The following is an 18,219-nucleotide window of genomic DNA, read 5'->3' on the forward strand; positions in this document are numbered from 1 at the left end:
GTGCACAATTTTTTTTTTAGGTTGAGAGCCACACCCCTCATCTTAGCCAATAGTCCCTAGGCTGGCAACAACTTTCCAGGATCTCAGTCCAGATTACTATTAGCCCCATTTCGGGGTGATCCTTGCTATAAGACAAGGAACCAAACCTGGGACCTTTTCTACATGGTAAAGTTTAGCTGAGCATAACTTTGGTAATTACATAAATAAATCCTGTAATTTTCTTGTCAACAAAATAAAAGTGGTTTGCCGTTGCCTTCTTCTCGGACTTCCTAGTCTAACCTAAAACTCTGAGTGATCCGAGTGGCCTCCCATTGAAGTACTATCCAGATCTGGTCCTACTTAGTTTAGTTAAGGTCAGCCAAGACTGTTAGATGCTACCCCCTACTATAGGAAATATGTTTTTTGTAGAACTGTCGTTTTTAATTAGATATGGTCCAGGATATAGAAAAAAAAAAGTCTATGAAAACATTACCTTTTTACAACTATACTTGTAGAGCAACATAGCAAACTTTCAGAGGGAAAAGTCTGTATGCATTAAAAACTTGCTACTCTCATCTACTGCAGAACATCTGAACCTAAATGTCTCAATCTGGTGTCCTCCAAATGTAGAAGGAACCAGATAATCTACTTCTTCAATTGTAATCTATGGTTGATTCCTCCCCCCACCCCCGCATTTAACAGTCTTCTCTGAAAAGGGAAGTTTTGAGACTGGGTGATAATTCTCCAGACTTGCCAGGTTTAGAGATACTTCTTAAGGAAGGGGTATACCACCAACTCCTCCCCTTTAAGGAAGTGGAGATGCCTTCTCTTCCAATGTGAGTTTATAATTTCTCAGACCCAGGCCATCACGTTCCCACTGGCAACCTGAAGGTGCCAGCAGGTATATGATTATATATATAATATATATAATAGATTATATAATATAATATATAGTTTTAAAAAGGAAGATAAAAACTAATACAAGCTGATATAAAGTAAGAAGAAAAGAGAAAAAATCAGAAAGAAAGCTAAAAGTGCAAAAAGAAAAAAAAGAAAAAGAAAAATGGAAAAGAAAGAAAAAAGATACAAAGAAGTGGCTTCCAATTTTCTTTATAGCAGTTGTAAGTACGATTATAAATTTACCTCTTACTCTGAGGTTACAGCATGACTCCCTTCTTTCTATAATCTATCATGTCTAATTATTAAAACCATAAATTTTAAGTTCATTTTTTCCTGTTTTATGCAAAAAGTCCATAAGGAGTCTCCAGTCAGCAATAAACTAGATATTGTCTTTTCTCTGATCAAAGAAGACAATTTAGCCATCTCAACAAGTTCCATCATCTTCACCAACCATTCCTCCATTGTGGATAATGCTGAATCATTCCATCTTTGTGCATGGAATAATCTTCCTGCAGTTATCATGTACAAAAACAACGTTCCGTGACATTTTCCCAACTGTTTGTCCATCAATCCCAAAAGAAAAACCTCTAGTTTCAATTGTATATTAATCTTTAAAATCTTCTGTGTATTTGAATCCAGATTTTTCTAGCTTTTTTACACATCCATCAAACATGATAAAATGTCCCTTCATGTTGTTCACATTTTCAACATAAATTTGCAGTGCCTTTATACATTCTAGATCATTTCTCTGGTAACATATACCAACGGTATATCATTTTATAAAAAATGTTTTTAAGATCATAACATAGTGTAAATTTCAGTCCCTTCAACCGCATATTGATACTGGGAATTTATGCCCCAAATAAGGACAAAGCATTGCTTTATAAAGGACTTATGGAGAGATTAATTGGTTTTTCTTATGAAAATTGGTGTCTGATGGGGGATTTGGCATTTCAAGAGAGTATGCCTACTTTTCTGAAAGATATAGATCCTGGAGGATTATAAAAAGAAATTAAAAGATTTTTTAAAAAATGTAGGTAAAGGCACTGATTTAAGAATGGTTTGGGATGCAAGTAAAGCTTTTATTAGAGATTATTTTATATGGGACTTGTTGAAGCCAATCTCACAAAATCTGGCAGAGCTTAAATATGATTTAAAATCGATGCAAGAAAAAATGGCTCACTATGAGGCATTTAAAAGCCCGTGAGACCATAACTCAAGCCAGTTATAATATTTTGGGTAAACAAATTACTTATTTAGAGTCACAACTGCATAGGAAAAATCTATATGTGATTGGTATTGAGATATTGTTTTATACAACATAATAGTGAACTTAAAAAGAAGAGCCAAGAGCCAAGAGAAAACACAAGCTATTTTGGATGAAATAAAGAGAAAATAAGAAGAATGAAAGAAATTAAAGAAATTTCCAGAGAAGATAAATATTTTTCAACAAATTAATCTTTTACAATGACAGTTATCTATGTTAACAATAAGAGAAATGGAAATAAAAATGAATTATGTAAAGCAAAAAAATGAGTTTACAAATAAATCAGGGAAGTGGCTAGCATGTAAATTATGAAAAGAAAAAGGAAAGAAAATGGTATTGAAATTACAAGAGGGAGATACAGACAATGCGGCCATACAAAAAGCATTTCATCAATATTATTCCAATTTGTATAAAGGAAATGATATCTCTCTAGAGAAAGTAGGTGAATATCTAAAGAAACAAAATTTACCGAAAAACAGAAACAGATTATAAACAGACCTATAAGGGAAGTTTCTGAAGCTATAAAAAAGATTAAACTAGGAAAGGTATCTGGAAAGAGAATCTTTTTCTGTTTTAATCTATCAGTCAAAAAAGAATACTCTTTTCTCTTATGCAAGATTCTAATAGGACTTCCTTTAAGAACAATTACGTCTGTATTATCAATCTTCAGTCTTGTATTAAAATGCTGCTGCAGAACTTGATCCCTTGTCTTCTTCCTGACAAAGTGCACCAAGACATCCCTTGGAACTTTTCTTATTCTCACAAATCTTGTATTCATTCTATATACTTCATCAAATTCTGCCTCTGTATCCTCCTTATCCCAGTCTAAAAGAACTGCTAAAGCTTTAATAACCTTTTCTCTAATATCTTCACCAAAACCCTCTGGGATTTCTCTAAATCTCAATCAAAATTCCTTCTCTCTCAGTTCCAATACGGCCAGATTATTTAGTTCTCTTTCCAACTCTCTGTCTATAACTTATGTCTTACCCCCCCAAAATTTCCATTTGTCATTAATTTCTTTTACATCTCCAGACACTTGTTTTATAATGCTTTCCATCTCCTTAACTTCTTCTTTCATCTCCTCTTTCATCTTTACAAGTCTTTGATCCATTCTTTTTTCAAAAGCTGTCAATATAGTATCAAGTGATTCAGCTAACTTATTGCCTAATTTCTCAAACTTTTTCTGAAGTAAATCTGGTGTAATTCCTCTCTTTGCAGATTGCTCTAGCAATCCTCTCATCCCCTCTGTTGTTATTGTTGCTTCTCTGGTGGTTACCATTGTAATATTGTAATCCAGAAGTGAAAGTGTCTCATTTGCAAGGGAAAGAGTAAAAGGCAGGCTTCCCCCTTCCCCCCCTTTTTTTATTTTGTCTTCCTGTGCCCTTAATGCTTTCGTCTAAATGGAACTCCATAGTTACAATCAGGATCATAGTCTGGCTCATATTACCTTTATCTTTTGTTTTGTAGAATTCACCAATTGTCTGCACTCTTTAATAGTAAACAAAAAACATTCCCATGGAGGTCTGGTTCATTTGTCTATTTTAATTCCAATTTATTCAAATGCTCTTCTTCTTCTTCTTCTTCTTCTTCTTCTTCTTCTTCTTCTTCTTCTTCTTCTTCTTCTTCTTCTTCTTCTTCATCATCATCATCATCATCATCATCATCATCTTTCAGAATAACTGTCCCCTTTATCTGTTTTAAGCTTTCTTACACCCACTCCTTGTTAAGCTTTTTGCCAAAAGTTTTTAAATCTTTAAAACTTTTTCCCCCCAGAAAGAATGATAACTAATTCCACCAAGTGGAATTTTTATCCTGCCACTCAGAAAATTTCTCTTTAACTATAAATTAGTTACAGTACATCCAAAAGTGATTAAGAAATGAAGCTCATGTGAACCTTATATCCATATAGACTGCATTACGGCTGTGAGCTTGATTGAAATCCCTCAACTCACAGCCACTCAACTCAGAAGCTGATTGCAAAATCCTCAGTTCCTGCTCACAAGGAGCAGCTGTCCAGAGTGCAAGTGGGCAATCTCATGATGTCCTTTATCTGGAAAAACTGCACTGGCCAGAATTCACTGTCTGGGCACCAATCTCCATGCCCATCCCCACTCCTTCAGGGACATCTAGTCCACCATAAATTTTTACCAGAAGCCATGCCAGCAAGTATATGGATCAAGCCTCCAGCTGGCAGAGGACATGCTAGAGAGCACCCTTTCCCATTTGTCAGAGTTCACAAACAAGAGGAGTCCGAAATAACATTGCAATTTGTTGCACATCAGATTCTGCCCATGAGGACTCAAGATTACAAATGAATTGAGTTCTTTTGGAATTCATTTGGGTCAATTAGGCACCTAGGTTAGACCATCCTAATAGGTCCACCCACCCTGCAAAGGGAATGGGCAGGGACAAGTCTCATCCAGACTAAGAAGGTATCTGATCATAAATGACTTAGTTTATGTTCTCCATATCCAGCTCACTCATCATCTGCTCCAAAGTCTATTTCTTCCCGTTGTTGCTTTGCAAATTCTCTTGTGGCTCTATGAACTCACAAAGATTATAGATGCAGCTTGAGTAGCTGAGTTGATTAACTATTGCCTGAGTTTCTGTTCCAGAAGTTATGCTATGAAAACCATTTGGTAGCATTTCCTCTGGAGTTACAGAATGAGAATTGTCTATTGGTGGAAATTCCTGCCTTTTCCTGCTTTTTGGTTGCGGGGATCCCCCCTCCATCCTAACACAAAAGTCTGTAATGCCTTGCCACGATTCCCCTGCCTTCTCTACCTGCTCACCCATCCCTATCAAATAGTGGCTGGTTGCCTTTTAAAAACATTTTCACCTTGCTGAAATAAGCAAACATGGCAAGGAAAAAATACAGATGGGACAGCAGCTGGCTGCTGTTTATGACCCCTGCCGTTAGCCAGATACAGGGAGTACTAACTGGCAACAATAGCCACCAGTAGGGTATGTCATGGCTGAGGTGTGGGTGCAGGTGTTCATTTCTCAGGATCCACATTTCTTCTGAACTCTTTTCCTTTTATTTGTGATATTTCAAGGTAGAAAGCATTGGATTCTCTTTCATGGAATCAGCATTTTAACTCAAGCAGATATACAAATAGATTTCTCCTCTCCTACATGCATCTGACTTCTAAACCAAGCTTGGTATGCAGTAAAAGCAATAAATCACTTTATGACATTAATTGCGCTCATAATTTAGTGGTTAACTTGTTTTTTGCCTGCAAAATTAGTGCAATATGTCTATTTTAGAGTGTCTATTTTAAAATGTAGCCGAGTGCATATCTGTGTTAAATTCCCTCCTTAGAGTTAATCAAGGGCATTAATTATGTTTAGTAGCATGTTGATCTTCTTTCTTCCAATATTCTTCTCCTTCTGGACATCTGTGCTAAGTAGACATGATCTCTTAAAATCTGATTCTCCTCCATTTTTGTGACATTCTTCTTCATCCAGATCAAGACAGATTTCAGTGTTCTCCCTTCTACTCTGGAACCAGCAAATCTTCAGTAGCCAATACTATCTAAATTCAACTTGGTTTGCTAGCAGTCTTCTTTTACATCTCCCCCAGACTTCAGTGAAAGCTCTCCCTTCCTGACAGCTCTTATCCATTTCAACTTTATCTCCTCCCACCATGAGAAATTCTCTATGTGTGAAAACTCTTATCTGTTTCACCCCAGTTACTTGTCAGGCACCAGCTTGTCTGTCTGGGAGACTACGTGACAAATGACAGGCAGCATATAACTTCTCTGTATAGGCCACCCCACATTTGGTGTGAAATTGCAGAAGACTGTGTGAGGAGGGAGGTATATAGCTGTGTGGAAATGCTTTATGACGCTTGTCATCTAAAGCCAAGAGTCATACTGGTCAAAGATCAGCGGAACTGCAGCCCTGGATACCTGATACTATACCAAGTTGAACAAGACTGAATTCTTACTCATATGGGATTCTTTTTTTTTTTTAATAAGCTTCACTGACTTTGATAACCTCAGTGATGAATAACTGCATTAAAAATATTAATCAACAAGAGAATTATAGAGTTGTGATTTAGAGCCAGAACAGAGAGACAAGTCTCTAAAGAGATAGAAAAAGGAATAAACAAGTTTTATTTGAGTTAACAAGTTCCCCGATCTTGCTGCCAAGTAGTAATTCACAGGGGAAAAGAATAGAGAAGACTGCAAGGGAATGTGATGGCATCTTCAGACACTACTTGATAGAAATTTGCATGGCTAAACCTTTCACCCATGCCAAGTCTTCCTTCATTCCTTTACTATTATTCTAGACCGGAGATGTGTGCCAGCCATCAGCTCAAGGGCCATGCCAGACCTTGCGCACCATGTCAAGGATCGGGCCCTTTTTGTAAAGAGGGTTCAGGGAGCAAATGAGCACTGTAAGGATTTACAAGGCTTACAGCTCCCATTTGACCCCCGAAGCTCATCAACCACCCCAAAAATGCAAAAAGGCAGCACAAATATTGTGGGTGTATGTGTGGGTGTATACACATACATACACGTCTGTGTGTGTGTAGGCTTCCTTCTGAGCCACTTTGGCACTAACCACAAAATGGAATCTGTTTTGCCCTAACTTTACTATGGAGGAATTGTTGCTCAGTGAAAGAGTGCACCTTCCTGGCAGACCCGAACCTCAGTCCCTGGCACCAGTTACTGGGGTAGCAGTCATTAGCGAAATCCTCTTTGCTACACGATAGACGAGCATACCTCTCTCCTTCCTTGCAGGAGTTTAAAAAAGAAAGGACATGCAGCGTCCCCTGTGATCTGTGCAGGGCTGTACTGGGTTTAGAAATCAAGATTCCAAACGCAATTACAGCCTTTGTCCTGGACATACAAACCATGGCAGCCAAGCAATCCCTGAGCAGAATTTTACTATATCTTCCTTATATTATAATTGGGAATAGCTTCCTGTATTTGTCTCAAACTGTAGATAGTGATTGATGGCTATACCATTTACAGGTAGTCTTCATTTAGCAACTGCCTTGAACAGCAATCGTTCACTGTTATGATGGCAAGGAAAAAGTAACTTTGCGACCAATCCTCACATGTACGACCTTTGCAGTTCTGTAAAGCAAAGGAAAGCTGAAGTAAAATAATAAGCACAGTTGCAGTTTCACTTAGTAACCACCTAGCTTAACAACCAAGTTGCCAGTCCCAATTGTGTTTGCTAAAACAAGAACTCATTTTATTTATTTCATGCGTTTCTATCCCTTTTTCCTTCCAGGATTTTGCCTTTCAATTTTATTTCCACAACAGTGCTGTGTAATAGGTCAGGTTAGGAAAGAATAACTAGTCCCAAAGCTTGCCCCGTGAGCTTCATGGCAGAGGGAAATTTTAACCCACCTCTCCCCAGTCTTCAAACCAACACTCGAATCACTATTCTGCACTGTTTCTTGCAATGCATCTCTCAATTCACTCTTGTTAGGTAATACAGCTAAAGGACTCCTATGTTATTCCTTCCCCAGAATACAGGTTGTGAGAAAAGGCACAAACAAGGTTATATAGCTTTGCTTTGCCCACCTCACTTTCTCTTGCTTCTTAACCCTTCTTCCATAACACCCCTTTCCAAACACAGTAGTGCCTGCGTGCCTGCCTTTTAAAAATGAATAAATAAGCAACATTCCAACATTTCAAAATTTCAGCTGACTTGCTGAATCCTTCTATCAGAATATTAGCATTCCTTCAATCTATAACAATGAAAGACACTTTTATTTACATTACTAAAATAGCAGCAGGAATTATTCAATGGACCGTAATGGGTTGGACATTATCTTCTAGAGCACGGTTTTCAAATCTTTTCAGCTACAGAACCTGTTAGTTAAAAACAAATTTCCCAGACCCCCTGATAGGAGACAAAGCTTTACTGATAGAAAATTGGCTGTGTTCCCCCACTCCCCCCTAGTCACTCAAAGAATCCCACCAACTTCTTGTGAAACTCTCAGGTTCTGTGAAGCACAGTTTGAAGAACCCTGTTCTAGGGGATGTCTGCACAACCTTTCATTGGTGGAGAGCCAACCTTTGCAATTCTTTGCAGCCTGAATAACAGCAGCGTTCCTTAAAAGCTCTTACTATAACTGTCACCAGCTTATGATAAAAGGTACATCTAGAACAGCCACAAATATTCTGCTGAGCGGGGCACAGATATCCACCTCTAAATTCTGCCCAAGGTTCACCACTGTTTAGATTACCTCAGTATTTATACGGTCTGAACTTAGGAATTCACTCCACCCTTCTTGGTATTCCAGAGACTGGACTGTTCTTTGTTGTACATTTATTATGCCCAAGTGAGGTATCAAGCTAATTTGGGCTAAGGGTCACTGCTGTACAAACGTATTAGAAAATATATTTTCTGTTCCAAGAAAAGACAGACTCTCTTCCTTGTTTGGCTTTGAACTTTTCCCTAGTTGTTACAACAAAAATAAACTCCAACAATAATACAGGTCTGAAGACAATTCCTCAGTGTATGTCATTAATACACAGCTTAAAATATTTTAAAATGACTGCTGTTTACAAAGACTCAAGAATATCACTTTATTGTCAGTTAAAAGCAACAGTCCTTTGTACAAAGAGATTTTTTCCCCCAACAACCTTCCCTCAGCCTGTCAATTCTGTCTGGTGAGGCTTATGACAATCTAGCAGTGATTACTTTCTCTCTCTGCTTTACATGGTTGAGGACCTTTTCCACAGCTCTTTTCACATCTTTGTTTCTCAGGGTGTAGATAATTGGATTCAACACTGGAGTGACAACAGCATAGAGCAGGGAGACAATTTTGTCCATTTCAAAAGTCTGATCAGAATGTGGGCAAAGATATGTGAAGATTACCGTACCATAGAAGATGGTAACCACCATGAGGTGACTGGAACAGGTAGAAAAGGCCTTGCGCCTTCCCGACACAGAAGGGATGTGGCAGATGGTTGAAACAATCAGCGCATATGAAGTCAATGTCAGAAGGAAAGATATGAGAACAATCACTGCAGAGACAAGGAACACCATTGTGTCAGCCATGAAAGTATTTCCAGTTGAGAGCTTAATCAGGGGCCCCGTGTCACAGAAGAAGTGGTTGATCTGGTTGCTGCTATTAAAGGTCAGCTGTGAAATGAAGGCTATGGGCAGGAAGGGAGTCAAAAAGCCAGTCAACCAGGAACCCAAGGTGAGGCAGACACAGGCATGGCTGTCCATGAGCACTGGATATTGCAGTGGGTGGCAGATGGCTAAGTACCTATCATAGGCCATGGCAGCCAAGAGGAGGAACTCTGTGGAGCCAAAGAAAAAGAAGAAATACATCTGAGTGAGGCAAGTCCAGAAGGAGAGGGCACAGGAGGCCCTGAGGAGGTTTCCCAGCAGCTGGGGAAGAGTAACTGAGGTATAACACATCTCAAGAAATGAGAAATGGCTCAGGAAGAAGTACATGGGGAGTCGCAGGCTCACATCTATATGGGAGAGGACAATGATCAAGGCATTACCCAGGAGTATGAAGAGATAGATGGACAGGAAAATGACAAAGGAGAATAACTGGAACTCCTGAAGCTCAGGAAAACCAAGCAGCATGAATCTGGGGGCTGAGGTGTCATTCATCATATTCTTGGTCCAGTCTTTACAGCCAGTATCAAAAAGAAATGGAAGAAGTAGGAGGGAAACAAAATGTGCTTGAGAATAGAGATACTAGGGAAAAAAGCATTCGGTCTTCCCATAAGCACATTCAAAACATCAATGCAGTTTTCAACTTTATTTGATTTGAACAAAGCCACCTGAATTAACTTGGACTTATATCAGTCTCATGGTACAAGTACACATTTCATTCACAATATTATGTACATATTAAAGTCAGTTTGGGATTTTCCATTACTCTGGTATGCTGGATAGCTCTTGCTTACATGATGAAATCATAGCTCATTATATTCTGCACTGTGTTCCAAAGATAGGTTTGAGTTGGAGTAGTAACAAGAGCTGTTCAACAGGATTTCAAGACCAGTTGGTTTTATTCATTTATTTAGTAATCAGACTGATATCCTGCTGCAATCATGAAGACTTACAGCAGTGAACAGAACACAAATACTAAACAAGATACCTTATAAATACATGTACAAATTAAAAAACAATGCTTGGCATCAGACCCCAAGCCCAGCTCTCCCCTGAATAGCTCTGTCTTCATCTTTTTCCAGAAAGCAGATAATATTGGAGACAAGCGAAGGTCCCCGCACAATCAAAATGGTTGGATCAACTCTAATGGGAGATATGGTCCTGTGGGTAATCCAGAGCCAAGGTACAAAAGGCTTTATAGGTTAAACCATATAAATTGTATGAATTTATGTGAATCAGCTCTAAATCAAAATAAATGGAAATATCTACATCTGTCTGTGATGTAACATAAAACCTTATTTAGAGATTTCGGACAAAGCCAATCCTATTGGTCACCATATAGCCCAAACAATTCCTTCCCCAGTCTTGACATTTGTTTTTAAGTAGCAAGTTTCCTTAAGTACTCAGGCACGTAGACTCGTTATCCCTAAGCTGATACTTTTGAGATGTGTTAGAATTCAATTCCTACAGATGGCGTCTCCCAACCTGAGCAGTTGTGAGATGTGTAGACTTCGCACTGGTGAGGAATTCTGAGAGTTGAATTCCACACATCTCAAAGCTGCTCAGCCTTGCTGAGTACCTTGTTGATTGTGGAATTAAAATTCAATGCAACTGGTAAGTTCCATATTGGAAAATACTGATAAGTAGACTTACAAGTAGACTGGACATGGAGATAGAACTGCTGCTGCTGCTGCTGCTGCTGCTGCTGCTTTTTAAAGTGTATTATTCTGAGGCTAAAAAAACTATGATATGATCATCAGTTAATAAAGTGATATGAACTGAAAGAACAAACACGAATAGAATAGAAGTAGGAAAGTCTGGAAGAATGTGTACCTTCAGACTTTGTAGTAATAATGGAAATTGAGAGTGGCTACTCACATCAGCTCCAGATGGCATGCCTGCATTTTTGTTTAAACTACAATACAGGAGCTATTTTATGGGATTTTAAAGCAGCCCCGTTTGTGTCCTGTGCTGTCAGAAGCTACTTTTTGGAACCAAATCTCAAGCTGTGCACAGACCTAAAAGGGACTTTCAGTTAGCTCAACAAAAGATCTTGTCAAAATCCAGAATTCAGGACACTTAAGCTCATCAACAGCTGTATTTTAATATGTGCTTAACTGAGTTTTCCAGAGTTATTTGGAAGGGGAAACTTACAAAAGATAACATATTGTTCAGATTATAATTAGGAATAGTCCCAGGTCATCTTCCCTGCCACATATTTATGTATTTGGAATATTGCATATATTTCTATTCAGTAGCGGTTGCTGGCAACACAAGCACTAGGGGATAGTATGCTCACAATTTATTGGTGAGCTTTCTGTAGATATCTGATGGTCATTTTGGGAAGAGAAAGCTGGAATAGGTAGATTTTTGGTCCGATCTAGCATGCCTCTTACATTCTTTCTTGACCATATCTGTTTCAAAAATAACTTTTTCAGAACAAGTACAGTACAAGCAGATTTTCTGTTTCCCTTGTGTGTGAAAGTGACTATGGTAACAGCTGAATGCACACATAATTTCACCAAACTTTGTTCTGTTTTCCTGACTAATGGCATATAATAACCAAGATGCCGGGGGTCTGAAACAAAGAACCACCCAAAATATTCAGCAGCAACAAATGCAATAATCTGCAGATGAATTATCTCTGTTTTTCTAATGTAATGCACTTAATTCTGTAACAATCATTATTTCCAGAAATTGAGGTTAGTTTTATCAGGGGCCGAAAGTGGTCCACATAATTGGAAAGCAAACTCTTTGTGCAGGAGGATATAGATTTGAGGGCAAATAAAAGAAGAATGTCAACTTTGTGGAATGAAGACCTTCCCATCCATCTAGTTCTTAGCATGTACACTGAGACTGATTTGGTCCTCCAAGACTTTACAGATTACTCAAATCCTTTAATGCTTTCCTAAGCAGCCATAAAAATACCAAATCATCATCATCATCATCATCATCATCATCATCATCATCATCATCATCTTATGCAATCATCTCATAACAAGTCAAGAAAAGAGAGTTTAAAGGATACTCCTGTCACATACCTTAAACAGAGTCAGTTTTCCACTTAGTGAGATGTAACTAGAGCAGCACAGCATTTCTGATCTATTACACTAGCCTCAGTCTAGTCAATAAAAGATTCAGACAATTATCATCATTATCAGCTATTATCTTTGCGTTGTAGGGAAAGGTTCTACTTACATCCTCCTTTAACCATTCTTTCTCACTTTGCTACCTTCAGAATTAACACGTCACTCGTGCTGCATGCGGCCCCTGTCACTGATGCCTATCTTTCCAACCCACTCAAAGCAGCAATCACACAAGGGATCACCACAGCCAGATTCTGCATGCATCAAGTCATGCTTCCATCTGTCTCAAAAGGCAAACTGAACAGGTTAGTGGTGGCAGTGACAGAAAAGCCTCAGAGCTGCTGATATAACCAGCTGGGGACCTCAGAGGGTTGCAGGATGTTGCCTGAAGATAATAAACTCACACAGACCAATTTCCCAGTTACCTTAATTGGAAAGTAGGTCCATCTTATGTAAAACTGCAGGGGTGGGGAGACAAAAAGGCTGTATACAACTTCTTTCCCCAATCAAGTGCTCTTGGCCAGAAGCTGCAGTGCTACTCCAATTGCTCTAATAGTTTGCCTGCTGAGTCATCAGCTTGCCTTTGCCTGGAAGGGCTTTGATGTCCTACAGTGACGTTGACAAGTTACCTCTCATTTTGTTCCATGCCTGACATGTAGCTCCAAAGCAAAATGCAACACAGCCAGAAGCTTCTGTTTCTAACGGGACTTGAAACTATGGCTGCTTGCAGCTGTGATGTTACTTAACTTTATCACCTATCTTCTCCTGTTAGTGGAAGGTTGTGTGTGCGTGTAGAGATAGAGGGAGAGACATTAGGAATATGACTTTTTGGGGATGCAAACCAAATATCTACTTGTACATTACTATGTATTTACTTGATCTTAACTCTATGAGTTCATCTTGTGTCTGCTTATATCTCCCCTATTCATATGCATACCTTTGTAATAACCCATTATTTTAGAATTAGCTAACAAATATGTAAAAGGTTTGAAATAATTTTAAAACAACCACCTTTTCTGATATAGGCAACATCATACAAATGGCCACAGTAGAAGAAGTGAGGGAAAAAGAAAAGGCCAAACTTTAAATCTCACATGAGACCACCAGATTTTGGTGAAAGTTTAAGACAATCAAGGAATGACCAGGAAAAAAAAAAAATCCACCAACACTGGCAAGGCAGGCCACAGTCTATAAACAGAGAGCAAACCCCACCCCATTTTAGCACTGAAGATGTTACCTAGCCGGGTAACAAAACATTTGCAAGAAAAGAACCAAGCTCAGAGAACCCCAAGGACTCCAAAGTTTAAGACAGTTGTATGATTTTTATTTATGGGATTGTCATATATACTGTATTACTGATACCAGCTTTAAAATATTACAGGTGCCTGAAACTATTTTTGCTCAAATGTCTGTAAAGGTTATGTAGTTGATATAGAAGGTGGCTTTGAAGGACCAAGGCAACAATCAGATAAATGAGGCTTGAGCCCAGACCAAGAAAGTAGTTTACAAAAATGCCTCAGACAGCAGCGCCCCCACCTCCAGTTCACATAAGGATAAAAGAGGATAAAAGATAAAAGGAGGAAGGGAAGCGCATTCAGACTTGTAAGATTCTGTTACTATAGCTATTCTAATAAAAGTAGCTTTAGGTCTACGTGGTGTCTATTTCTTAGCCTGGTCTATGTTGCAGGGCTGACAGCCTATCACCTGAATTCTTGCAGCATCTCATTTTAAAAAGTTATAGTTACAAGACATCATTCCTTTTGGTTCTTTTCTTACATTTAGAACTGTGGGTATTTTTTTCAGAGTAATCCAGACTAGGCTTTGTAAAAACAAATGAAAACAACCTTGGAAGTCATGACTAACTGGTCTGGTACATGCACTTTTCCCCCCCCTGGTGGAAACACTGTACAGACAGTCCCCAGTTTAAGAATGAGTTCCATTCCCAAGGTCTGTCCTTAAGTCGAATTTGTATGTAAGCCAGAACAGTATTATTGTATAATATCATGTAAGTAGTATTGTGAAATTAACTCAAACCATTGTGTATTGAAGTCAGATCATTGTGTATTTAACTCAAATTTTGCTACAATAGTCTCTGTTCTTAAGGGTCATCCTTAAACCAGGTGTTCTTAACCCAGGGACTACAGTATCTGTATTATGTTTGGCTTACTTGCTGTAGAAGAGAGGCTTCTGCATAGCCATTGTAAGTTTGGTCATCCTGATTGCAACAAAAGGATCCATTATTAGGTTTTCTGCAGTGTTCTGCAATGACTGTTCCATAAACAAATGAATATTCTTCTTCTTTGATGGCTGAGAATAAGTCTCAAGTTTTAGAATGCAATACCTCTCACAGCTTTTAACAACATGAAGCCAGCTAGCAGGGTGCACTGAGAAAGGCTGAAAGAAAACATTGTGGGCATGTCCTGGAAATTTCATAGTAGAGGTTGCTGTGACTAAAGAATTCTTCAGGTGAGCTGCTCTTTCAGGAAGAGAGATGTGGGCTTAGTAGCTGCACCCTGGATGGAGACAGATGGACAGGTTGTCTATCAGTTACACCCAGCATGAACAATGGAAAGGGACGTTGGGAGATGTAATCCAAAATATCTAGAGGTAGAGGTAGGAGATGAGGGAAGAGTGGCAATGGTAGCTAAACCAAAGGAGGCAAAGAAGCTACACATTATCAGAGATGAATTGGAGAAAGGACTTGAGTGTAGTTTGGCCCAGAACAGAATATGGCAGATGACCTCCATGAACTGAAAATATTTGACAACCTACACAGAAGTTATGACCTCTTCTAGAATCACCACTTGAAGTATGGCCAGATTCTATTTTTGGTTTATTATGATTAAGAAGCAGAAAGTATAGTCCCTAAAAACTTATGCTTATTTAAAATGGCAGCATACAAACACAAAATTCCAGCAGCCCACTGCAAGAGTCAGTTCTCACAGAGGCAGGGAACAACACAGGCTACCAGATTGGACAGTCACAAAAACAGCTAGAAACGAGCCAGCCACCTCCAAAAAAGAAGAAGTTAGGTTGGGCAGGAAGGAAAACAAAATGTAAGAGATTTGAACTTTGTTTCTATATACAGAGCTTGTTCTTAAATCACTGTAGCTGCTGATTTGTTGTTGTTATGGTTTCCTACTTTTTTCAATAAATATTACTATCTTTATTCATGGGATTTCTTGTGAGTTGGTCAATGGGGTTCATTCCTGCCTATTGGATGAAGCTTGACACCCTTTCCAGCCAATTGCCAGTTATCTTTATAGTGGATTAGACAAATCAAACGCCACCCTGAAACAAATTGATAGGAACAAAAAGATAGAAAGCCAACTAAACTCAGTGCATTGGAGAAAGGAGATAGAAGCTGATGCAATGTGCTGGTGAAAGATGAACTGAAAGAACTGAATGGAATTTTGCAAATCTTTCAAGGTTCTGCAAAATGAAATGACTAATTGTAGCGGGATGCTCCCTGGCAAGCATTTCCTGTGCTACTGGTGTCAAGAAGAAAGGTAGGTGTGGTGTCTCAGTCCTGAGTAAGGCAGTGGAAGCATCAGCAGCCATTCTTCTTATTATCGGCACACCAAATAAGGTCTGACAGACTCATGGTTTATCCCTTCCTTCCTCTGACTGATTTCAGCCACAGATATTAGTTAACAGGACAATTCCTCTCTTGGCCAACAGCAGCAGGATAACAGAATCATCCTTTGGAGAATATGCCTTTGCAAGATGTCGCAAGTGACACGTTATGCATCTCATCCTTATCTCTGTCACAGATGAAAGAGATGAAATTCTGTACAGTTGAATTTGTCATTTTTAAAAAAAGTTCACAGGCTTCATTGCCAGAGTCATCATCAGGCAAAAAAGTTCAGAGGAAGAATGTAAAGAGAGAACTCAAAAGCCAACTAAACTCAGTGCATTGGAGAAGGGAGACAGAAGCTGATGAAATGTGCTGATGAAAGGCGAACTGAAAGAACTGAATGGCCAAGAAATGTTTTCTTAAGAACGATGGAAGTGGGGAAAAGTGATTCTACCCAGGTGTTCTATCCCATCCCTGCGATAACTGCCCGACTCACAGGACACATGGCCCATGCTCCAGCCCATTCTCTAGTGCTATTTCCCCACAAATATCCTCTCTTTCTTGCTGGCTGCCTCAAAGACCCATCATAAAAAAGACTTTCCTGCATTACTAAGGAAAATCTGTTCAAAAACTATAGTACTATAAGTCTTAATGATGGGATGCTGCTAGGGGAAGGGCATGCAACACTATTCATACAACCACGGGAAATCTAGCTAGAGGTTTGCTGTCAGCATTGTGAAACTAAGAAATGATTAAATTATCTAGACTGGGTTCTCTCATTAGATGGTGAAATTGACTATAGAATGGCCAAAGTGCCCTGGAAACAATAGGAGGGAGCACTCCCAAACTCTGCTTACCCAAGTAAAGGCTGGGCAGGATAGGATGATTCCTTTAAAAAATTCTCTATCAGATATGTGCAGGAATGAAGGAACAATGGGACAACCGGACAAAACAGATAAACAATCAAACATGACAGCACCTGGAAATGGGGATGGATTACAAAAACGTGGGGCCTTTCGACCCTCTCTTCTTTCCTCTCCAGTTATGGACTTGCACTTAGCTTTTAATTAGCAATGGAAATACTTCTTTTTTCCCCCAAGAATTGTTGTAACTTCAAGGTTCTATCAATACTGCTATGCTTTTTACCTGAACAGTAAGACACTTACAATTATATATAATATAAAACAATTCTAATGACGGGGATGGATGGATGGATGGATGGATGGATGGATGGATGGATGGATGGATGGATGGATGGATGGATGGTAGATGATAGACAGAGAGACAGATAGATGATTGGGAGACAGAGATGAGAGATAGATCGGATTTCAAGAGCCTGAGAGGTTCTGTTCTTTGCCCCTGAGGGCTCATCCATACTTCCTGCTTGCTCCAGTACAAGGATGTGCCACCTACATGTTGGGAGGGCAGGAGCTTATGATATGATCTCCAGCCTGCCCCTAGGCCGCTGGGGAGGTGGCTCCACCTGAGATTTCTGTCCCTGCATCAAAAGTAGTCTTTTCCTTCTCCATCAATGCCAGCAAGGCACCCCAGCCCACTTGCTGCTAGTCATTCAGTCTTACATGAATGCCTCCATTCCAGTTAGTGCGTGTGAACCTCTCGACTCCTCATCCTCATCCCTGCTCTTTGCCTTCAAGTCATTCTGTAGTGAGTGCTACATGGGAACTTTTTTTTCAGGACCGGTAGTGAAAGGATGAAATGTTGATCCTTTTTTTCTTTTTTCTTTTAAGGGGATGAAATAGGTAAGAGTTCTGTCACGTTTTCTCCTCTCACCCAAATGTAAAAAAAAAAAAAAAGAACTGTCAGATTGTTGTCTCCATTTTGTTTTTCTGATAGTCCTCAAGAGTCCCACCCACAGAAGGAAAAACAATTGGTAGCTGCCTTTCTGGCAGGGGTGGAAGGAGGCAAGAAGCAGGGGAACCCCCCAATTCACAGTCCGAATGGAACACCCAGCCCTCACAGAGGGTAGAGTGGAAGAACAGCTAGAAATCTGGAAAAGGCTCTCTCCAACTGGATTCATTTCTGGCCAATTTATGTATAAGATACAGACAGCTGGACTTGCAGGCTACAGTGTGGAAAAAACCCTAATGATTAGTTTCTTGCACAATTTTAAGAATTCATAGTCTGTTTCTTGTCCTTTTTTGCTCTTTCGCTTCCCTTTGCTACTTTCCTTCAATTTTTCTTTAGGCTGTTTTACCTTTTGTATTCTTCCTCACTTGTCCTTTTTTACTCCATGCCAGCTAGTTTTCCAGCTCCAAACTCATGCTCTACTTGATTCATTCCAAACC

At 39.3% G+C, this 18,219-nt stretch overlaps 1 protein-coding gene and 1 long non-coding RNA gene across 2 annotated transcripts in view; both read right to left on the bottom strand.

Moving 5' to 3' along the window:
* LOC148215019 (uncharacterized) overlaps positions 1 to 12,872 on the bottom strand; it is a 42,986-nt gene extending 30,114 nt beyond the window's left edge. The window contains exon 1 of the long non-coding RNA XR_015797147.1: positions 12,449 to 12,872. This is a non-coding gene — a long non-coding RNA (uncharacterized LOC148215019). The remainder of the gene's footprint in view (positions 1 to 12,448) is intronic.
* LOC112540064 (olfactory receptor 11L1-like) lies at positions 8,792 to 9,748 on the bottom strand. The gene has a single exon (XM_025163310.1). The coding sequence runs from the start codon at positions 9,746 to 9,748 to the stop codon at positions 8,792 to 8,794; it is 957 nt and encodes a 318-aa protein (XP_025019078.1).
* Positions 12,873 to 18,219: the final 5,347 nt, after the last annotated feature.

This window comes from Python bivittatus, unplaced genomic scaffold (assembly GCF_059951505.1).
Source record: "Python bivittatus isolate LINGU-HERP-01145 unplaced genomic scaffold, Pbiv_v1 ctg000480_np1212, whole genome shotgun sequence".
Lineage (NCBI taxonomy): Eukaryota > Metazoa > Chordata > Lepidosauria > Squamata > Pythonidae > Python > Python bivittatus.

What these genes read in the sequence shown, in the direction of transcription:
- LOC112540064 (XM_025163310.1), bottom strand. Translation starts at nt 9,748, where the DNA reads ATGATGAATGACACCTCAGCCCCCAGATTCATGCTGCTTGGTTTTCCT.